General features: G+C 40.7%; 1 protein-coding gene and 1 long non-coding RNA gene across 4 annotated transcripts in view; one reads left to right on the top strand and one right to left on the bottom strand.

Moving 5' to 3' along the window:
- kif19 (kinesin family member 19) overlaps positions 1-22,929 on the top strand; it is a 35,226-nt gene extending 12,297 nt beyond the window's left edge. For 2 of the 3 annotated variants that reach the window (XM_088323807.1, XM_088323806.1), the window contains 18 exons: positions 9,686-9,796; positions 9,874-9,961; positions 11,797-11,933; positions 14,619-14,744; positions 14,814-15,008; positions 15,629-15,775; positions 15,853-15,975; positions 16,752-16,908; positions 16,971-17,145; positions 17,219-17,414; positions 18,215-18,485; positions 18,549-18,673; positions 19,772-19,908; positions 19,986-20,091; positions 20,169-20,292; positions 21,655-22,025; positions 22,093-22,261; positions 22,320-22,929. In XM_088323807.1, the coding sequence (XP_088179933.1) occupies positions 9,686-9,796; positions 9,874-9,961; positions 11,797-11,933; positions 14,619-14,744; positions 14,814-15,008; positions 15,629-15,775; positions 15,853-15,975; positions 16,752-16,908; positions 16,971-17,145; positions 17,219-17,414; positions 18,215-18,485; positions 18,549-18,673; positions 19,772-19,908; positions 19,986-20,091; positions 20,169-20,292; positions 21,655-22,025; positions 22,093-22,261; positions 22,320-22,444 (2,883 nt within the window). In that variant the 3' untranslated portion in view covers positions 22,445-22,929. Of the gene's footprint in view, positions 1-7,192; positions 7,213-9,685; positions 9,797-9,873; positions 9,962-11,796; positions 11,934-14,618; positions 14,745-14,813; positions 15,009-15,628; positions 15,776-15,852; positions 15,976-16,751; positions 16,909-16,970; positions 17,146-17,218; positions 17,415-18,214; positions 18,486-18,548; positions 18,674-19,771; positions 19,909-19,985; positions 20,092-20,168; positions 20,293-21,654; positions 22,026-22,092; positions 22,262-22,319 lie in introns of those variants that run through there. The other variant, XM_088323808.1, reaches the window with a different exon arrangement.
- Positions 17,342-22,019, bottom strand: LOC148347341 (uncharacterized). Its single transcript, XR_015848048.1, has 3 exons — positions 19,785-22,019; positions 19,570-19,673; positions 17,342-18,680 (listed from the first exon to the last, which is right to left on the bottom strand). It is a non-coding gene; the product is annotated as an uncharacterized LOC148347341 (long non-coding RNA).
- Positions 22,930-23,021: the final 92 nt, after the last annotated feature.

Here is a 23,021-nt window from a genome sequence, read left to right as displayed (position 1 = left end):
GACAAGTACTCGTTCTGACATTTTATCCTGTAGAATAAACTCCGACAAAAAGCATTAGAAAAAAATAATAATTACGTTTTTTTAAAGTGTAACTCCTTGGAACTCAGAAACGAGAAATTAATAAAAAAGCTTTGTGGTGGTCAGCAAATACTACTTTCGTAGAACAAGCGAAAGGGACATAAATATGCTATTACTCCATTCTGAGGAAAAATGTATGGAATCATGAAAAACAGAAAAAGAAATTAACAATCAAAACATATCATTAATATTTAGTTGCACCAACTTTGGCTTCTCTGACAGCTCGCAGTCCCTGAGTCATGGACTTAATGAGTGGCAAACAATATTCTTTATCAATCTGGTGTCAACTCGCTTTGCTCTGGACAATTTTGTCAATTTCCACTACATGTTTAATTGGGTTGAGATCTGGGCTATTTGTAGGCTATGACTGGATGCAGCTTTCTCCAAGGAATGCTTTCACAGTTTTTGCTCTGTGGCATGATGCATTGTCATCTTGGAAAAAGAGTTCTTCATCCCCAAACATTTTTCAATTGAAGGAATAAGAAAGCTGTCCAAAATGTCAATGTCAATTTGGGCATTTATTGCAGCCATCTCCCCAGAGCCTTTGCCTGACATGCAGCCCCTTGTCATTAAGTACTGTGGGGATTTTGATTTTTTTTTTTTCTTTAGGCAGTCCTCTTTGTAAATCTCTCATGAACGGCACCAAACAAAAGTTCCATCACCTTGTCCAATGCAGATTTGTAACTCATCACTGAAGATAACCTTCATCCAGTCATTCACAGTCCATGATTACCTCTCTTTAGCCAATTGCAGTCTTGTTCTTTTGTGTTTAAGCGTTAATGATGGTTTCTTTTTAGATTTCCTGCATGAAAATCCCATTTCCTTTAGTCGATTTTGCAGTTTTGTCACATACATGGACCCCAACTTCCTCTCATTTCCTCTTCATTTGTCTTGTTGAGCATTTTCTGTTTTCAAAACATATGGCCTTTAGTTGATTGTCTTGACGCCTACATGTCTTCCTTGGCCCCTCAGTACGCTTGACTTTAACAACCTTCCTATGCCATTTGTATTTGGTCCAAATCTTCGATACAGCTGACTGGGAACAGCCCACATCTTCGACAACCATACGACTAGAGATACCTTCTTCAAGAAGTTTGACGATCTTGTCTTTGGTTTCAAAATACATCTCTCTTGAGGGAGATTCCTGCCAATCCACTTAGTCCAGGAGCCCTCTGAAGTGTGATAACTGCACTGTTTTTAACCGCTGACAAAAGAGCAGACTTAATATATGCCAGGTGCCCAATTGAGGAAAGGAAATTGACTGGGTGTGTCCCTATTTTCTACTCAAAATGCACTGATTCCTTATTCTTTCCTCAGAATGGACTGATTCCATATTTTTTCCCCTGTGCTTGGTCTATAAAAGTAGCATTTACTGACCACCACGAAGTTTTTTATTAATTTTATTTTAGTGTTTTTGAATGCCTAGGAGTTGCACTTTTGAAAAACTTTAGTATTTTTTCATGATTTTTATCTGAGTTTGTTCTACAAAATGAAATGTCGGAGTGAGTACTTGTCCAAGACTGATGAATCCATACTTTTTGCTAGGGGTTGTAAGCATTGAGTGCTTTGAGTGTCTAGAACAGGGGTGGCCAACCCGGTCCTCAAGAGCCGCATGTCCTGCATGTTTTTGGAGTTTCTCTGTTCAAATACAGGTGATCCCAATCACCTGGGTCATTATCAAGCTCCCGCACAGCTTGCAAACAATCTTAAAATTTGCATCACCTGAGAAACCTCCAAAACATGCAGGACATGCGGCTCTTGAGGACCGGGTTGGCCACCCCTGGTCTAGAACATAACAATGTAGATCAAATATATTATTAATATTAATTCATATCATTTATTAACATTTTGCAATTTTAGTTTTTTGTAATCAGCTCAGCTCAGCTCATCAGCTACACAGCTTATCCTCAGTAGGGTCGTAGGGGTGCTGGAGCCCATCCCAGCAATCATCGGGCAGTGGGCAGGGGACACCCTGAACTGGTTGCCAGCCAATTGCAGGGCACTTTTTGTAATCAGTGATCATTTAATTTTGGTTATTTCATTTGTTAAGCGTTTGTGTCTTCTTTGATTTTTTTTTTTTTTTTTTTGCATTTGCTTGGCCATTGTAACCTTCTTGAAGCATCACCATTATGGCTGATGTTCCGCCGTCATCTTTCATGATGAGAACCCATTACGGCCGATAATGGAAGGTGATGATGAGAAAAGAACACCTCAGTACTGTGTGATTTACAAACGAGGTTTAGAGAAAAACAAATTTGCAGATGGCACAACTTGACTCTAGTAACCTTGTTAAAAAACGTTCCCAGTAGTACTTGATAGTCTAGGAAGCGAAGAGAAAAAAGGGACGAGCTGTTCTGGCAATTTTTACGGGTGTTTGGCAAGGCGGGACAAGAGACAGACCACAAAAAAGCCATTTAAGGCTGTTTTTCTCCATGATGGATGCAAATAGCAGCAAAAGTGGACCATCCTGCCCCTTACACTTCTATTCTATAGCATATGAATAACCTATATTTTATGTTGACAATATCTGTTTATCATTTGTTACTGCAACATCCATTGCAGCCTGGTCAACCTGAAAGGGGATTACCTCATGTGCAGTCCCTTCCCAAGGTTTCTTTTTCCTCATGTTGAGGTTTTTGAGTTAAAAACTCAAAACGTTTTTGATCCCGACCTCATGTAGATTTTGGATCAGGGGATGATGTCATAATAATAGTCTGTAGTTTGCAATAATCTGCGGTCTGTGCAGCCCTTTGAGACTCTTTGTGATTAAGGGCTATCTATACAAATAAACATGACTTGACTGGATACCATAGACCTCATCCTGCTCATTGCGCAGTTAAAATTATTCAGACTTTTCAGATTGTACTTAACGACAAGGGCGGACTGAAGACCAATAACAGATAACTTTCTTTTTAACTGCGTAGTTTATAAAAGAAATAAAAGAAATAAACAACACACATACAAATTCAATGCTAATACTTGGAGGGGGGAAACTACATTGGGCAGATGCATCTTTTGGCCAATTACAGCTGCCCTAGTGGCACGGATCTTAATGGATGATGAGTGGGACCCTGAAGGGGGTTTAGGAATTGAGTGGCACTCTGGCAAAACACAGGTTCTGGCCCCTCATCGGAATTGATAAGGAGGAAATTCTGCTTGATATTTGGAAACGGTTGTAAGCGACTGAAGAATCGTCATAAGGATTAATTATTCAATGTCTTATTTCGATACCTATTTTAATTAGGATTTTATTTATTGTATATTCACGTTTAAACTAATAACTTAAAATTCAAAGATTTTTATGAGATTCAATTCAATGAATGAGTGGCAAACTTAAAAATCTTACAAAAGTGTGTTTTAGCGTGTTCAAGAAAAGTGACAAGGCAGCAAACGTCTTGTATAACAGCGGTGAAACGACACTACACTTGAAAGTTGATCCAGGCTGGCATTGTCGGGGTGCACAGAGGGCAGTCAGCAACCTTTCCATCAGATTACCGATGACTTTACGAAGCTTTGGTGGCGTTTCGGAAAAAGCTCCACGGTGGCAAATGTCACGCTTGATATCCACTAGTCCAGTGGTCCGCAATCATTTCTGTACCACGAACCAGTTTATTGCTTGACAATATTTTCACGGCCCAGCCCAAGGACTGCAATTAACATGTCTGTACTTTTTCTTAAAAAACAACGATAATTACCATTACACTTTTACAATAATTACAACATTAATAATAATAATGAGCATAAATCATTGTGTCATGTGGAACAATTATAAATCCTTGTAACATCACACTAAAATCACATTCATTTATTCTCAGAACCGCCTCCCTAATGAGGGTCACTAGGGTTTTGGGCCCATCTCAGCCATGTTTTTGGACACACAAGGAAACCGGGAGCTTGAATTTAACCCGGAACCTCTGAACTTTGAGGTGAACGTGTTAATAGCGACACTTTGGTCGCTATCTTAATGCCTAATCACAAGAAGTCTCAAAGGGCTGTACAGACTACTATCCCACCATCCCCTGATCTAAAACCTGCATGAGGGAAAGGAAAAACTCAAAAACCTCCGCATGAGGAGAATGAAAAAAACCTTGAGAAGGGGCCGCAGGTGAGGTAATTTTTCCCCTGGCGCAATATTCTTTATGTTCTAAATCCACGTAGTTGACCATTCTCTATGCTGATAAGTGCAAAAGTTACATTTGATTCATCCTTCATTGTATCTGTGGCTGGTAATCCTTGTTTCCAACATGGCAGTTGCACCGCCCGACAAGTTACTGCGCCCGTCCGTATAAACCACACTGATTTTATTTCAAATTCAGTCTGAAATGTAGCAGTGTCAGTAAAACAACAAGGGGCAAAAAATAAAGGGACTTATTATTCGTATTGTGTTGCCCGGCACCAAACTAGCCACAGCCCGGTACCAGTCCGAGGCCCCGTGGTTGCCGATCACTGCAGTAGTCGATATCCACCCTCATAATTCACTGTCCTCCGATACTATGCATTATCCCCGTTTTCACATTTTTCAAAAAACACAGCGTCTCCATGGCGTCTGAGTCATAAGACGACAGATGGACAGGTGGCGTGCGGGGAGATACGTATGTGCACACCCACGCGTGGCGACGCATACAAAAGGGGTCGTCTTAATCTTGTGGGCGCACGTTGGTAAAAGCTGACGACCCCTTGACCTCGAAGGCCGGCGTCAACAAGGCAACGCGTAAACGTGAGCAATAAAATTGCAGATGATGACGTACATTGGCCTTTTGTGTGTGCTGAAAGAAAGAAAATGCTCTTTTGTGTCCACTGAATTCAGCTTTTGATTTAAACTCTTAGGAAAAAATCGAATCGTAATTTTAAAGTCTTATTTATTGCCTGAAATTATCTTTTATATACCTCATTCCTCGTATAATTTGAAAATATACCACACTTTAGAATTTGTTACCTTAATTCAAAGCCCTAATTTGAAACCCTGATCCAGGTACAGATGCTATTCTACTGACGAACATTCGAATTACGAACGACGGTACATCTGAACATTTTTTTCGGAATGTCGAAAAATATCCGGACATTGCTGTAAGTTAGATTTTGTAATGTGTGCACCTTTTTCCGAGTAGAGGACAGTACTGTAGTGCTTCTTTCCGCTGCATGCCGCTGAGAGGTCACTCAGCATCCACCCCAAAAGAAGAAATCCGGCTTCTACTTCCTGGTTCGTGTAAAGTGTAAACATAACGTGAACTAAGAACTTTGACGTTTTAATTGTTAATATCTCGTGCATCCATTCAATATGGTTGGTGTAAAGTGTAAAGAAGAGGCGAGCCGTTTCTTTTGAAATGAAAGCGGAATAAGAAAGCTTGATGCGGTTGAGAAAATGGTCGGAACGCTTTTTTTTCGGCCACTTTTTACCACTGAGGAAAACCACTTCCAAAAGTAAGTTAAACTTAACTTTATCTTTATAGAGCATATTATGTTATGAAATTTTATTTTTTTAGTACAAAACAATACAGGTTACCTATGCAAACCTTAAACATACAAAATATATCACTGAAGCAACTTAGGAACAAATTCAATTTACGAACGATCGTCCAGAATTCGTTCGTAAATTGGGCAGCGTCTGTTTGTCAAAAATATTTAAACCCATACCCTGATTGAAAACCTTACCGATATTTTCAAACATTGCCTGATCCTGAACCTTGCCCTATTTTAAATGTTTTCTTAAAGAGAAATTAATTTAGGTGGCCTTGGGGTTGGGTGCCCGCCCCGATACTGGGATGTCACTGGTTCAAGACTTGGCCGAGACTTACAACATTGGTACCCATTGCCTCCCTGCTTGGCATTCAGCATTAGGGGTTGGAATTGGGTGCTGGCTTGGTCATATAATTTTGAAATCCTAATTTCAAAAATCTAGTTCTGTTAAAACATATTTGAAACCTTTTTGTAAAAACCCTCATTTTAAAATCAAAGTCTTGTTGGAAACCCTTTTAAAACATTTTTTTGAAAACCCTAATTTAGCCAGCCCTGTTTTTGTCTGGCTTGAATTCACCTCACGATGCCCTTGTAAGAGCCAATCAACGGATAAGACAAATAGGTGAGATGCAGGTCAGTGAGCTGTTGTTGTTTTTGATATTCAGTGCCAAGAAGACACTTAACACCTTACCTCTTACTTGCGAAACCATAAGGTAATTTTCATGTTATTACACACTTGACTTAGTGAAGCAGCATCTAAAGGTTCAGGTTTCTAACTATGATTAGGTTTTTATAATTAGGCTTTTATTCTAGGGTTGGCTTTTCAAGATAGGGTGAAGCTTGATATGCTATGATATAAAAACAGAGAAAGGTTCCAAGAGAGGAGTATGGCTTAAAAACAGTGTTTTAGGAAAGTGATACAGTTTCGAATGAAGGTTTTAAGACAGGAATATGGTTTAAATCTGTGTTTTAAGGTAGTGATAGGGTTTTGAATAAAGGTTTTAAGACAGAATTTTGGTTTACCAACTGTTTTAAGGATTTCATAGGGTTTCAAATATATGTTTTGATATATGAATATGGTATAAAACAGTGTTTTAAGGAAATGTTACGTGTTTCGAGAGAAGGTTTTAAGACGATACGTGGTTAAAAAAACGGGGTTTTAAGAAAGTGGCTGGGCTTAAAATTAGGGTTTAAGGAGAGTAATATGGAGTGTCTAAATAAAATTATACCAGATTAGGGTTTTAATGCCAAAGTTGTGCCTTCAATATTGTGAGGGTGAAAGAAAGCTCTTGTTTAAGATAAGGATAGGGTTTCAAGAAATGTACGAATCCTCCTCTTCTTTGCAAGACACTTAAAGAGAAGTCTGACGTTGTTTTCCATCCGACAAAAGATTGTGTTCTCACATACAAGCTCCTAACAGCTGGTAATCGGTGGGCGGATCCTCAACGGCTTCTGTAACTCAATAAATGACAGATAGGAGTAGACGTGTTATCAACACCTTGCCTCAACAGTCAACACCCACCTCGTTTATGCAAGAGCCCTGGGAGATCAATTTGGAAGCTTGTTACCAAAACAACCGCGCCACATCCTCAGGTTGCCCGTCATCAGAAATGAGTAACACCTACAAATGTCCCAAAAGATTGCGACTCACATTCATATTATGAATAGGGATGCACGGTAACTGTTGATTTTTCTACCAATATCAATCATCAGTAACCTATTTTTTACTGCATGCTATATTTTGAAAGAAAAAAACACACACAAATTCCATTTTGTTTACCTGTGTGTTTTGTTTTTAATTGCAATGAGATTATTCAGCTTTCGTAAACAAGTCTGCAAAAAGTAATGTTGGAGAGACCAGAGCTTATCATTTAATAATAGAATAAATGTAAAGCCAATATATTTTATGTGCACCATAAAACTAACTTATAGGCAGGGTTGGGAGGGTTACTTTAAAAATGTAATCAAATACAGTTACTATTTACCTGTTGAAAAATGAAATCAGTAACGTAATCCGAATACCATAATATTGCACAAACTTACCATGATTACTTTACGTTACTTTCGGATTACTTAAATACCAAATATGCTGATAAAAGAGAAAATAAACTTATCAGAAGCAAAATTCAGTAATTTCAAGATAAACTGAACAATGTAACATTGGTCAAGAATTGGAGGAAACTAATGTCAGGTAGTTGCTTGTAGTCGAATAAAAGGGTGATCCAAATTTAACCACGCAGTATAGTTTATTAAGCAAAGACAAAAGTTCAAGTTTTATTTGTTTGAAGTGCCAAACCTCTTGACAATATTCAGATAAACTAGGCCAAGTAAAACATTCTCACAGTATAACAATACATTGCCCAAATAGTGATTTTGAACACCAATTGACTGCAAAATACAAAAAGAAGACCTATTTACTAAATATCCCTGAATGCACAACTAGCCCTTAATTGTGCTGTCCTCACGTAACTACAGGCACACGCCAATTCAACAAATTGAGTCTTACATTGAAGGAGAAATTTAAAACGAACAAAAAGAAAAGTGTTTTTCTTTTCCACACAGTGTACGTGTTTGCCATCCGTAAAATCTGTGCAACGGATAGGGACATTACTACGACACACGCGCCATATCTTTTTCTGTCTCTCAAGTGTCAGTGATTCAAATGACAATAGACACAATTCGTCTATTGGTGCATCATAATATGTAAATATAGTTTTAAATACGATCGTAATCCTGCAATATAATCCTTATTTTAACTAAATGTATCTTTAATTTTATTACGTCTTTTTTTTCTGTAACTGTAACGGAATAACATTTTTTTTTTTTATATACTAATTACTTAGCGCCGTTACATGTGTTCATTACTTCCCCAACTCGGCATATAGATATTGCAGAAAGTGCAAATGATTATGGGTGTGTTCATGATGTGAATGTACATCCATTTTTAACATTATACAAGTGATAGAATGTGGAAGGTCACACATGCCTTGGCTAAGGAAACATAAAACTTATTCTTATCACATTGCATTAGAAGTAAGATCAGGCCTAAAAAATACCCAAGTTGCAGGTATTTTAACCCAAACCTGCCCAAACCTGACGGATTAACTTGATTCCATAACTAAGCCCAAAATAAACCTGAAGCTTTAATTTGCCACTAAATTAAACACAAAGCTTGAAACTGTATGCTTCGGCTGAAATATGCAGCTTGGGGTTTACTTGGGGCCAAGTCCCTCAAATCAAGTGTGCACTGCAAGCGCAGTGCCAAAATGAACTGTTCAGGGCCGAAGTGCGCATTTCGACGAGGTGCAGTGAGTGAAAGTGAAACTAAACGAAATTGCACCAAAAAGAAAATCATATTCTGCAGATTACAAGCTGCAAATGGTGAAATATTTGGCCGAAAAGCAGAAGTAAAGTTTGTAAAGCTTGTAAGCTATTGGCAAGAAGCGGAAATGACGTCTGACGTGAGGGAGGTGGAAGTAGAAAGCAGCGCATCTTTTACCCCAACACCAAGGATGAAAATTGTTTGGATTTAGTCATTTGGAGTTAGACTGATAGTTTGTTAGGCATTTTCTTTATTTAAATAATTACTTGAGTAAAAGTAACTGCATGCTGTGCAGATCCTCCACGAAGGGGGACATTTTTTTTTAATAAAGAGATAGAAGCCGGGCCGGCTCGATTTAATGATTGACATTTTAAGCCCAAAACCAGCCACAATTTCAGGTCGGGTTCGGGATCTTAACTCCATGTTGCATATTGGATACACATCGATTTACAATTTATCGCAGCTATGATTTACTAAATGAGGTCAAAATGTCAAAACATGTAAAACAAGAAGTCATCCGTAGGGCAGCAGCTGAGTGGTTAGAGTTTGCATGTTCTCCCCATGCTTGCGTGGGTTTCCTCCGGGCACTCCGGTGTCCTCCCACTTTACAAAAACATGCATGTTAGGTTAATTGGTCGGTCCAAATTGTCCCTAGGTGTGAATTAGCGAGTGAGTTGTCTGTCTTTGTCTCTGCCCGAAGATTGCTGGGATGGGCTCCAGCACCCCCGCGACCCTACTGAGGATAAGCAGTGCAGATAATGAATGGATGGAAGAAGTCATCTGTATTTAATTTTCAAACCTCATTTATGCCACCCTCCCACTCACTAGATGGTGATCCTGATGGACCCCATGGAGGATCCGGATGACGTCTTACGAGCCAACCGCTCCAGAGAAAAGACCTATGTCTTTGATGTTGCCTTTGACTACTCTGCCAGTCAGGTGAGTCCCTTGAGAGAAACCCACCCCATAAATATAAGATGTTTATACCACAACAAATTATTCTGTTCCATGTGCAGGAGGAGGTGTACCGAGGGACTACCAAGGGTCTGATCGAGGGCCTCATATCAGGCTACAATGCAACTGTGTTTGCATATGGACCTACAGGTTTGGGATATTATTCAACTAGTTTAATGTAACTCTCCTTGGTGATTTTTTTTACAACCAAGTACCATCATAACTATTGATTTCTTGAAGACCCTTTTCTCTGAAAAAATAGTCTGGAATAATTTAATTTACTTTTCACAATTTAATTATTATGATTTTGGTTTTCCATTATTTTTAAGTATATTTATGGATGAATTTATCCAGTAAGATAAAATGTTAATTTTTAGGAATTATTTATCTCATTTTTTTTTCAAACTACGTGTAAAAATAAAGTTAAAAAAAAAGAATAATACTTTATAGTAGCATTGAATTTACTTAATCATTTTAATTAATACAAATGTTTAGATCATATTATTAATTTCAAATATCCTTTTTTTGTACTGTATTTAAAAAAAATCCGCCAAGTATCATCTTAACCATTACTTCCCTGAAGACTTTTGACATTTTACTCTAAAAGAAAATGTCTTAGATGATTTTGCTTACATTTATTATCTTAATAATAAAAATTTGGCTTATCTAGTATCAGACATGGGACCAAGTCACACATGTGCAAGTCTCAAGTAAGTCTCAAGTCTTCACCTTCAAGTCCCAAGTAAGTCCCAAGTATTTTTTTCTTGGGCAAGTCAAGTCACAAGTCAAGTCCCGAGTCTTAGATTGCCAAGTCCAAGTCAAGTCACAAGTCATAAAAACAGCGACTCGAGTCGACTCGAGTCCAAGTCACTAAGTCTCAAGTCCCCATGTCTGTCTAGTATATTTGTTTTGTTTTTCCCCATATGTTTTTAATTTATTATGTTATTAAAATGAGATGCTAATTTTGGTTAGTGCAAAGTACTGCGGTGCAGCAGTCCAGGGTTCAATTCCAGCTACTGGAGCCTCTCCGTGCAGAGTTTGCATGTTCTCCCGATGCTTGCGTGGGTTTCCTCCGGGCACTCCGGTTCTTCCCACATTCTTAAAATATGCGTGTTAGGTTTATTGGCAAGTCCAAATTGTCCATAGGTGTGTATGAGGGAGTGAGTTGTCTGTCTCCATGTGCCCTGCGACTGGCTGGCAACCAGTTCTGGGTGTCCCCTGCTCACTGCCTGACAATAGCTGGTATGGGCGCCACCCTAGTGAGGATAAGTGACACAGAAAAAGAATGGAAGATGCTAATAATAAGAAATAGTTTCCTTTTGATTTGACAAGCTTAGTGTAAAAATATAGTAAAAAAAAATTGGCATTCTAATTTACTTAGCCTAGATGGTAAGGCGCCCGCTTTGAGACTGGGAGGTCGGTGGTTCGCGCCCCGGCCGAGTCATTCCTAAGACTTAAAAAGTGGTCGGCGGCGCCCTCTGTTGGCTGCGGCTGCATCGGCTCGCTACAACGGGTCAGGTGCAATCGACATTTCGTTCTGTGTACATTGTTACACAGAATGACAATACAAGGAAATTATTATTATTATTATTATTACCTAAGCAAAGATTTGAATTAGCAAAAACAATTTCAATTATTATTATTCTATTTTTACTATATTTTAACTCTTTTTTTTTCCAGCAATGTAAAAAGGCTCATTTTAAGTAATATTTTTTCATTTTTAGATTTCTTTTTGCATGCTTTCTAGTTAAATAAATGGTAAAAAAATACTTTAAATTATTAATTTGATTGAAGGGGAAACTACATTTGAATTATGAACTGTTTAATGTATATAATTGTACTGATTTCGAGGACTATTTTTTTCATAATAAAATCTGTTAAAAATTGAATTCAAAAATGCATATAGAAGATGTTTGGCCTCTGATAGCTTGTGATTTCGCTCCAAGGATTTAGAAGTTGATATTTTTGATGTGGGTATTGTCCAGGTTGCGGTAAAACGTATACTATGCTGGGCACCGACAAAGAACCTGGTATTTATGTCCGCACCCTCAACGATCTCTTCCGGGCTATCGAGGAAACCAGCGATGACATGATGTACAGCGTCTCCATGTCTTATCTGGAGGTAAGAGGACCAATTACTGTTTGAAATTTCCCGGATAAGAAAATATGGGCCGCCCAGACACTTTAATCACGCTATCAAAGTCGGGGCGACATTTTTTTTAAATTGAGCTGGAGCCGTATTCAGCCTGCAGCAGATGGCCTTGTGTCATATTTTCAACGACAAATGATTGCTACCATTGAAAGGAGTCTTCTCAGCTTCTGACGTTGAAATGTCGTTTCATTCTGCTGCTGTCATTTGCCGCTCATTGTTGTAGCTGGAGTGTAGAAAAGCGTGTCATTAAAATCCTTTGTTAAGTTTTGCTTGAATTTTTTTGTATTGCTCATACACAATAAATGATATGTATTATTATATCAATATTAAAAAAAACTAAATCACAAAGAAGTAGAATGGCGAAATTTGGGAAATAACATCTAGAAAAATCATGAAAAAAAAAATGAATTATGTTTTTTTGTTTTTTCTTGAGAAATGTTGAGGATTTTTCTTTGTTTGTGTTTGGACTTTTTATTTGGGCACAGCACAATCATTACTTAAGAATTTGAACAATAAACTGTACAATACAATTACACAATACATAAACATGTACCCAAGGGGAGTAGGCTGAAGCAGAATAAAAAGACAATAGGTTTTTTATGTCCATAAATGTAGCTAAAAGACAAGGTTTCCGTTTAAAAAGTTATTTAAAAGGTGTAACTTAAAGTCCTGAGAATAAATTATCATAGTTGTATTTTTGAAAAAAAAATTTTTTTACATGAGAATCTTTTTTTTTTAGTCAAACATTCCAGAATCCCTTTTAATCATTAGAATCGCCAATAGCTATTCCCATTAGAAAATAAAAAATAAGCTACACTCATAAAAAAATAAGAACAAAACATGAGAGAATCTTATTTCGCAAATGTTTAATTAATACAATGAATAAATAGAAATAAATTACAAACATCCATCCGTCTATTATCTGCACCGCTTATTCTCAGTAGGGTCTCGGGGGTGCTCAGCTATCTTCGGGCAGTGGGCAGGGGACACCCTGAACTGGTTGCCGGCCAGACGCAGGGCACACAGAGGCCTACAATTCACTCGCTCATTCACACCTAGGGACAATTTGGATCGGCCAAAAATTCCAAACATGATAACATTAAAAAGAAAATGTCAGATTTTTTGTAATTGTTCATTGAAAATAAATATCAATTCATTCGTTCATTTTTAACAAAAATACAACAATCAATAAATCACACTTCTCAGCCTCAGGTCTATTCAGGGGTACTGCAGACGAAGGTCCGTCGAAAAGTCAAATCTCGGATCCAAGAGAAGCAGTGTGGTTTTCGTCCGGGCCGTGGAACAGTGGTCCAGCTCTACACACTCTGCAGGGTCCTTGAGGGTGCATGGAAATTTGCCTATCCGGTCTACATGTTTTTTTGCGGACTTGGAGAAGGCATTTGACCATGTTCTTCGGGGAGCCCTGAGAGGGGTGCTACCGGAGTATGGAGTTCTGCACAGTATTTTTCGGGTTGTGCGGGCCCTTTATGCCCAGTGTCAGAGTTTTGTCTGCACATTAAGTCTGATTTTTTTCCCAGTGGGAGTTGGACTCCGCGAAGGCTGCCCTTTTTCACCGATTCTGTCCATTACTTTCATGGACAAAATTTCCAGGCGCAGCCTTTGCAGAGAAGGGGTCCGGTTTGGGGGCCTCAGCATTGTATCTCTGCTTTCTGCAGATGATTTGGTGCTGTTGGCTTCCTCAAGCCGTGAGCTTCAGCTCTCACGGGAGCGATACGCTGCCGAGTGTGAAGCGTCCGGGTGAAAACCAGCACCTCCAAGTCCGAGACAGTAGTTCTCAGCCGGCCGGAAAAGGGTGGCATGCACTTTCCGGGATCCTGCCCCAAGTGGAGGAGTTCAAGTATTTTGGGGTCTTGTTCACGAGTAAGGATAGGATGGAATGGGAGATCGACAGACCGATCCGTGCAGCGTCTGCCGTCATACGGGCACTGTATCGGTCCGTCGTGGTGAACAAAGGGTTGAGCCGAAAGGCAAAGCTCTTAATTTACCGGTCTACCTACATTCCTACCCTCACCTATGGTCATGTCCTGTGGGAAGTACAAGATCCCAGATATAAGCGGCTGAAATGGGTTTCCTCCACAGGGTCGCTGGGCTCTCCCTTAGAGATAAAGTGAGAAGCTTGGTCATTCTTGAGGGACTCACTGTAGAGCCGCTGCTCCTACGCGTTGAGAGAAGCCAGTTGAGGTGGCGCAGGTATCTAATAAGGATCCCTCATGGACACCTCTCTTGGGGGGTGTTCCAAGCATGACCCTCCAGCAGGATCGCCCGGGGACAACCCAGGACATGCTGGCGAGACTACGTCTAGGCTGCCCTGAGAACGCCTCGGGACTCCGTCGTATAAGCTAGATGAAGTAGCTGGGATTAGGGAGGTTTGGGCTTCCCTGCTGAGGCTGCTGCCCCTGCGACCAAACCCCAGATATGCGGAAGAAAATAGATAGATGGAAATATAATCAAATGAAAAAAAGAACATGAATTCATTTATATTTTATATCCCAATGAAAAGTTGCCATTTCGTAAGAATTAGTTACTACTTTGTCAGAATAATGGTTTATTTTTATCCGTATTCATAAAAATAACTCCTTCGCCGTAAACCTATTTCAATGACAAACGACGCTTTGATGCTCTTTCTTTCCATAGATATACAACGAGATGATCCGGGATCTTCTGAACCCATCAACGGGTTTTTTGGACCTCCGAGAAGATGCCAAAGGAGAAATTCAGGTGGCGGGCATTACTGAAGTGTCCACTGTCAACGCTCAAGAGGTCTTTCCGCCATCTTTTCTACAGTCGTGCTGCACAATAGTCACTTTTAACTAGAGCGTGTGGCTACAGATCATGGAACTCCTGATGAAAGGCAACAAGCAACGCACTCAGGAACCCACGGCCGCCAACCAGACTTCGTCGCGATCCCATGCCGTGCTGCATGTGGCCGTCAAGCAGCAAAACCGCTGCCGGGACGTTCTGCAAGAAGTCCGCTTTGCCCGCCTCTTCATGATTGACCTGGCCGGCTCTGAGAGGGCAGCGCAGGTGTGTGTTTGTGATCCGAATTCTGACTCTTTTAAATTAACTTTCTCTTTCGGCTCGCCTCACTGAAAAGAGAGAAAGAGAAAAAGAAAGGGAGAGAGGATGGAAGAAAAAGCTAAAGAGAGAACGCAAAAGAAAGGTGAAAGAAAGAAAAAGGAGAAAGACAAAGAGGAAAAAAGAGATCAAAAGAGACAATGAAACAGAGTAAGAAAGAAAGGAAGAATGAATGAGCAAAAGAGAGAGAAAAATAGAAAAAGCAAATGAACCAGAGAGGGCGAGGAGCATAAGAGATAGAAAGAGAGAAACAATGAGAAAGGGAGAGAGATAAAAAAAAGAGCAAGAAACCGATGGAGAGCAAGAAATTAAAAAAAGAGATGGAAGGAGAAAGGGAGAGAAAGTAAGCAACACAGAGAAAGAGATATAGAGAAAGAGAGCAAAAAGAGAACATCAGAAAGAGGAGCAAAAAAAGAGAAAGCATTTAAAAGGGAGTCATCTCTCGTTCACTTCCAGAGCTGTCATGTTTGCGAACGACCCATCACTAGTGTGTGTACAGGTGACCGACTGGATAATTGAGAAATATAGGACCACGCAATTATTTCTTTATTTATTGGTCTCAAAATCAGACCCAGAATCGAGGGCAGAGGTTAAAAGAAGGCGCCCACATCAACCGCTCCCTCTTGGCGTTGGGCAACTGCATCAACGCGCTGAGCGACAAGAACGGTAATAAGTACGTCAACTATCGAGACAGCAAGCTGACCAGACTTCTCAAGGTATTGATCGCTGTCGATTATTTAGAAGAGGCCTCTCGGGCTGGGTCAATTCGATTGACGATATCTTTGATCAACAGGATTCCCTCGGGGGAAACAGTCGAACCATTATGATCGCCCACATCAGTCCGGCTTCGGTAGCCTTCGAGGAGTCTCGCAACACTCTGTCATACGCCGACCGTGCCAAAAGCATTCGCACGAGGGTGAGTTGGAAAATTCAAGAATTTTTCTACTAGTATTATTCAAGGGTTAGGTATTTTCTCATTCTAAGGTAGGGATCACCAATTTAGTGCTAGAAGGCACCTAGTAGCCCCTCAAAAGAGACGAATAGCTCACAGACCGGTTCTGCAAATGACTCACCAATAATGGGTTATTGTGATCTTCTCTGGAATGTGATTTTTAACTGGCATAAGAAATAATTGACACAATCGATGTCTTTAAATCCACGATCAATTTTTCAAAGATTATTTTTGAAATTAGCCTACATATTATAGATGCAAATCACTCAGTGCCATTATGCAAGAAAGATTTTTTAATGGTCGACTGAGCCTTTTTCAACCCCACTTCAAATCATTAGAGCCTTGTAATAACATAATAGTAACATAGTGATAACATGTTAACTACTATAGAAAGGTATATTAAACTGGTAGCCCTTTGCACAAATCAGTCAGAAAATTTAGCTTGCAGCTGTTCTAAGCATTAATTTATGGATAAAAAAAAAAGAAAAATTGTGTCAAATGAGAATGAACGTTTACTGCACAGTACTTAGTTCGGCAAATCAGTTGACATTTATTCAACAAGCGCGCCCTCTTTTGATAGGTTAAAGTACTGCTTTTTAAGTATTGTCTTTTATTACCTATAAAACCACTGACTGCAGCTGTGTTTTCGGCTTTATACATGTTGTTAGCTACATTAGCGACATTACTAGGTAGGAAAATGAAGATATAAAAATAAACAATCCTATATGATTCAACCACAGGTGAAGAAGAACCTGATCAACGTTTCCTACCACATCGCTCAGTACACCAACATCATCTCGGACCTTCGCTGCGAGATCGAGCGACTCAAGAAGAAGATCGCGGACCAGGCCAGCCGCCAGCTCACTTCTGACAGGACCGACATCCGCCATGTCCAAGGTAAAAGTTAATCCAATTCTACTAACAATATAATTTAACATCTTCGAAACATTCGCTTCTAGCTGAGGTCCAGGCACATTCCTCCCACCACAACCGGGCCGAAATGGACCAGCTGAGAGAGCAGCTCCTGGATGCCTTCCGACAGCAGATAGACATCCGTCGGAACCTGATGGAGGTGGAGACCAGCAACACTGAGATCCAGATGGACACCTCCAAGCATCTTCTCACAATCGCTGAGTCAGTATCGGGAAAAGATTTACCAAACTGTAAAAAGTTTGCCCGTCACTCTTTGCCGCTGTCTCATCTCCAGCTGGGAACATGAACGGAGCCGGCGACGGCGCAAGTGGCGTGCGGAAAAGCAAAAAGAAAGCGCCTGTAAAGAAGACAGCGAGAAGGACTCGGACTCTGAGCCCCCACCGGATGCCACCGAGACTGAAGAAGTGGCCGCTGCCAGAGAGAGCCTGGTAGCCCTCATGACTGAGCAGAAGAAGCTCCACAAACAGAAGGTTGTCAAAGGAGATGGTTTTTGTTTCAATAAAACCCAAGTGTGTCATATGATGCGACCCCAAGTGGTGTAAAAATACTACATTCATTTAAAGAGCTGTTGGTTCAAATGATAAGCTCACAAACATTAAGTCTTTTAAGACACATATGTTCAGAAATTTTTTATTCTATAACACAATTTGAGACACCATTTGAAAAAAGTGACATGTTTGTCAGCCATCTTACTACTGTGGAAGCCTGAAAGATGATTTTACTAAGCTAGCTGGGCCAGGTAACAGCCAATTAGCTTCCAAGCTAAACCCTGCACGTGATGGTGGTTTTGTCCTGTGATTAAGATATTTTTTACTTTTTTCAACTGTTTCCTTTTCTAGTGACTCGTTTTAGCGACTTGGGGAAAGGCTATGGCTCGCCATTAGCCGCAATTATCATTCTTAGCTGCTTTTGCGTCGTCCTTCAGTGTTACTCCCCTTCCACGGCTGGCCATGCTTTTTAGTAGCTTCTCCATCTAGCCGCTAAAGTTAGCCACTTACATGAGCTCTGACCAACTCCAGGTATTGGCTCTCTTCAGCCACTCCGGAATTATCCAGTTTGCTCATTCTTTTGGTGAAGCTCGCCGGGATTCCTACCAGCTTTAATGTAGTTTTACTTGCTTTCCTCCAATTTTGCGAAGCGGTATCCTCCGGGCTTACGTTGTAAGTTTTCTAAGCTACAGCAAGCTCTAGTGGTGATTTATTACACACTGTCACTTTAAGTATCCCTTTATAGTGTATAATCTAATGGATTTTCTTTTCCCTATCTAAAGGCGCTGCTTGAGCGCCGGTTCCTGGAGTTCCGAGACCAGGCCCGGCAACTAGAGGAGCAGTTGCCTCGCAGGGTGAGCTCAGACGAGCAGCGCGAGGTCCTGGTCCTCCTGTGCAAGGTCCACGAGCTGGAGATCGAGAACGCCGAGATGCAGTCGCACGCTCTTTTGAAGGACAACGCGATCCGTCATAAAAACTTTGTAGTTCGCCGCTTCGAGATGCAACGGCACCTTTGCGACGAGATCATCCAGCAGCAACGGCAGTTCATTAACGGTTAGGACACCGTCGCATGGACTAGCCAAGGTGGACTGACTGACGTGATTTTTTTCTCTCTAGAACACAGTCTTTTGGTGCCGTCCCACCTACAGGAACTTTACGATGTGTACATTAGAGAACGGGAGGAGCGGAAACTCGACCGGGCTGTGTATCTGGAGAAGGCAACACACTGCCACGCCATTAAGGTACAATCTGGAAAAACAGAAGGAAAAAAAACTGTCCACAGGTGTATCACCATCCAGAGCTGATTTGAAGTGTTAAAACTGCTTTAGGTTCTGAATTAAGGAAACATTAAGGATTTAAGAGTCCAGAGTTAACTGTCAAGTTAAATAGTTAAAGATTGAAAAAAATATTTAAATCCAGAGTTAAATAAACTTAAAAACTTTCACTTGTGTTTAAGCTTTGACCTTGAGTGAAATTTCAAAGTTAAGATAAACTTTTAAACTTAAAATTAGAGCTATAACTCTAGTTCAAGCTTTAACATTTCTTTAACCTTGGAATTAACACATCTTCAGAGTCCTAGGTAAGCCCATAGTTAACTTAAAGCTTTAACTGTACCCTTAAAGTTTAATGGTAAAAGTTTTGAATCTTTTGAAGGCTGCTTGAGTAAAAGAATATTTAAAGGTGGCGTGCATTATTTGAGGTGTTCTTTAAAAGTTAAGAGTAGAATGTTTTCACTATGAATTATGTGTTAACAATGTCCAACTGAGTTCAAAGAGCCTTTATTTATTTTTTTTCCCGACCGCGGTGATCTTCTTTTATCTTTTAGCAACGCTTTTCCGGGACGTGCAACACATCTGGAAGCAGGAAAGGGGAGGGGGTGGAAAGCGTTTTCATGCTCGTCCTTGCATTTTTTTTGTTAGTGTGGCCTGGACAAGAGTGGGTGCCACCAGACTGTACACACCGCAGGAAATGGTGCCCCTACGACCCTAGTGGTTAAGGGATCCAACCAACAAACAAGCATAAAAAATGGTAAAAGCAGAAAAAGGCCTATTTTAAATACAGCTCAAACGCCAACCCAAACCCCCAAAAATATAAAAAAAGAAGAGTTTACTCGTTTGTGTTCAAGAAATGCACACACTTGAGGAATGAGCTGACTGAGGGTGTGTTCATGATTTGAAGCCAGGAGATGGCAGCAGAGAGTATCAAAGTTTCAAATTCCGGACGGCACCTTAATTTTGACTCCTTTCATTGCAAGGCAAAACAGGAAAAGTAAAGAACAGGAAGAAAACCATTACCAACACAACCATCCATATAGTCTTCCTATGTAATATGTTTTTCAGAGCAGCTTCCTACCCAAGATCGGCCCACCTCCTCAGGCTAGCGATGTAGACTCGGACCAGGACTGCATCCGCTCTGACGAAAATCAAGGACATGGAAAACTCCGTCGTCACACCTTGCCCCCCATTCTTCCTGAAAAGTGAGGACACATTTATAATAATCATGTTAACGAGCTACTTAATACACGCATGTTTTTTTCTTTTTCTTTTTCCTCAGGGACAGTGATCGAGTTTTCAAGAACATCGCTCACGCCAGACACATAAAAGTATCAGCAGTGATGACTCCTCCTCCCATACACATAAACGGCAAGGGCAACGGAGAGGTGAAATCGATATTTTGATGTCGCAGACAACCCTGCTGTTTGGGCCACCATCATAACAGCACCATCTGCTTGTGCAGCTGCAGCGGCTAGCTCCAGTCAACTCGCTGAGTTACACTCACCTCAGCCACAGCGTCAGCAGCCAAATTGATTCCTCGCCCGAGAGCAGTGAGGCAGGTGCAGACGGCCCGCTTTTACCAACTGGTGAGTGGGCGGTCAAGGAAGTCCTTTGGCTCAAAAACAGCATGAGCAAAGCGAGTTTTCACAATAAAAAAAAGTATTTGACGTCAATAGACCACTTTACTCGTTTGTAAACAAGTGTGACGTAGCTTAGCTTCGCGCACATTTTTACATTTTGATCGGCACTTGATTGTCGATTTTTCAAGCTACTTTGTGAAGCTTCTGTGTGTGACTTTTCTGCCTCCTATACAAAGCCGGTCCAAATTGGATAATTAACAAGTAAAACGCCTTTTAATGTCAGCAACATAAATGGGTTAAAAGGGTGGCTCAGATAACCAGTCCATATTTACAGAAGCTTAGTACACACAGAAGTTAAACTTCAGAAGAATTGACTTTCCTTGGCTTGCAGCCCCCTTTAAATACACTGTGTTGTGCTATCAATAATAGTATTGTATTTCATTTATTTTTTCTTTTCAATCATGTTACAGCAAACATCCCATCAGAAAATGGACATATCACCTGAAAAGAAAAAGGGGATGACAGGTTGAAGCCAAATGATAACAACAATTAGGATAATCGTTCGTTCGACCGTTTGTTTGCTAATAATGTTATCAAGAATAACATTATTATTTTTGTTAACATCATAAAAGATCTACCAGCTGGCACCCGGTGTTGTGGAATGCTCTTCCTCCTGAGATCCGATCTGCAACCTCAGTGGAAATGTTTAAATCTAAGCTTAAAACTCACTTCTACTCTATAGCATATGAATAACCTAAACTGCTTATGTGTAATAACCTGTGAAGCCCTTTGAGACTCTCTGTGATTAAGGGCTATACAAATAAAAAATTACTTGACTTGACCAATAGTAGCAAACTTACAGTCCATAGGAGGCATTTCTAGCAAATAATTTTCCCTCCGACACTTATTCTACTACTTACTTACTAGGGCATTCGGCATTCAGGTAAATCTAAACCAGATCGCCACGATAACTTAACAGATATGAAATGGAAAACGCGGACATGCCTAATAATCTCCTTGGTCCAGTCAGTAATTTTATTGGCTTTCAAGCCACGGGCTACTATGGTGCTTTTGAAAAAGCTTGTTTCCTTTGGGTACTGCAAAAAATTATGTTCCTTAAAATTGCGATTGGGGCACTTGTACACACAACAGGCGGGCGTGTTGTTTTTGTAAATTGTGACTAAAAACTCAACATTACATACAAATCTTCTCTCGCTACATTCAAACTCCTACTGCTCCTGTTTAAGGTCAATAATGTACGTGCATCCTGTGCTGATCCGCTGATGACGTAGCCTGGAAAAGGGTCTATAGTCGTTATTAGTACTGATCAAGTTAAAACTACCCGCATCTCATGTTTTGTATATAAAGAGAGGCAGCAGATCCTCAAAGGCGTCCACAACATTTCGGTGAAAGCGGCACGGCGCCGGTCCAAAGCCCGCGAGGTGGACGCCTTGCGCTTGCCCCCTGCGCCATCACCCATGGACCCCAACAAGCAGAAGTACAGCGAGGCACCACCCAGGGGTCTGCCGATGCGGCGCGGCCGACAACCGAGCCCCGAGCTCCGGCACGCCACCTCTGATGACAACCTGTCCAGCAGCACCGGTGATGGGCCTGACCTCCATGGCACCTGGACCCGGCATCACAAGCCCGGCGGGAAGAATCAGGCCCTGCGAGAGGCCGATTTTGAAGGGCGCCGCAAGAAGAGACGCTCACGCTCTTTCGAAGTCACCGGACAAGCTGTGAGTGGATTGTTCACAATTAAAGTTGCTTAATTGACATAAACATTTTTGAATGTTTCCGATGCAGCTACCTCAGTCCAAAACGAGCCCAGCCCCAAGGTTCCGCCCCTTGGACTCCACTTCAGACGCTCACCTCCACATCAGTGGGCCGTCCCAGCCCCCCGTGCTCCGCCCCCAGTTCAGAGTGGTCCCTCCTCTCGCCAAAGCAAGGGTTGCGATTAGCAGCCAGCAAGCAGGTACTCCAACAGAAAACCTGAGGAAAATGCAGTAGTTTGACCTCATTTCTGTCTGCAGGCTCCAACTCTGAGACTCTTGCAACTAACATAAAGCGCATCCCCTTTCTGCGGCAGCCCCAGCCCCCCCTCTACATCACCACCACCAACTCGACGGGGGGCCAGCAGCGACCACGTCGACTTTGAACCCAGTTTCCAGGAATTCTGGAGGACGGTTAAGGGGTTTTGTCATCGCTCCTGCGGACGCCAAAGATTGTTACATTGTGTATTGTTTTTCTTCTATGTGTTTAAAAAGAAAAAAAAAGATTGTCGTGTGTTTTTCATCTCTCAACAAAAAACTATCATTGCGAATGTTGGCATCACTTGTTAGCTAATCAAGGGCATATCAAGCAAGCATTCACTTTCACATGTTTTTGATTTGACGGCATGTATTTGAAATCTAGACTCTTTTTTTGAGTTTTCATTTATTTATTCAGTTTATTTTCATTATTTAACAGTTGCCTTGCTGTTGTTGACTCTGACACAGTTTATCATGGTTTAACTTTGTTTGCTGGTTTTTTAAATATTTTTATGGCTATTGAAATAATTTTGGAAGGAAATAATTACAAAATGTGTTTTTAAGCTACTTATCTGTAAAATAAGGGTCAATGATGAATGAAAAAAATTGACTATACAAACACTGACTACTTTTCGTTATTTTAATCATTTGTCCTGAGATGTTTCTTGTATGCCTATTATACGATTACTGGGACAACTGCAGCGT

This window comes from Urocampus carinirostris, chromosome 19, assembly GCF_059441175.1.
Source record: "Urocampus carinirostris isolate Australia breed hairy pipefish chromosome 19, RoL_Ucar_1.0, whole genome shotgun sequence".
Taxonomy (NCBI): Eukaryota; Metazoa; Chordata; class Actinopteri; order Syngnathiformes; family Syngnathidae; genus Urocampus; species Urocampus carinirostris.
This window is presented reverse-complemented; position numbering and strand designations above follow the sequence as displayed.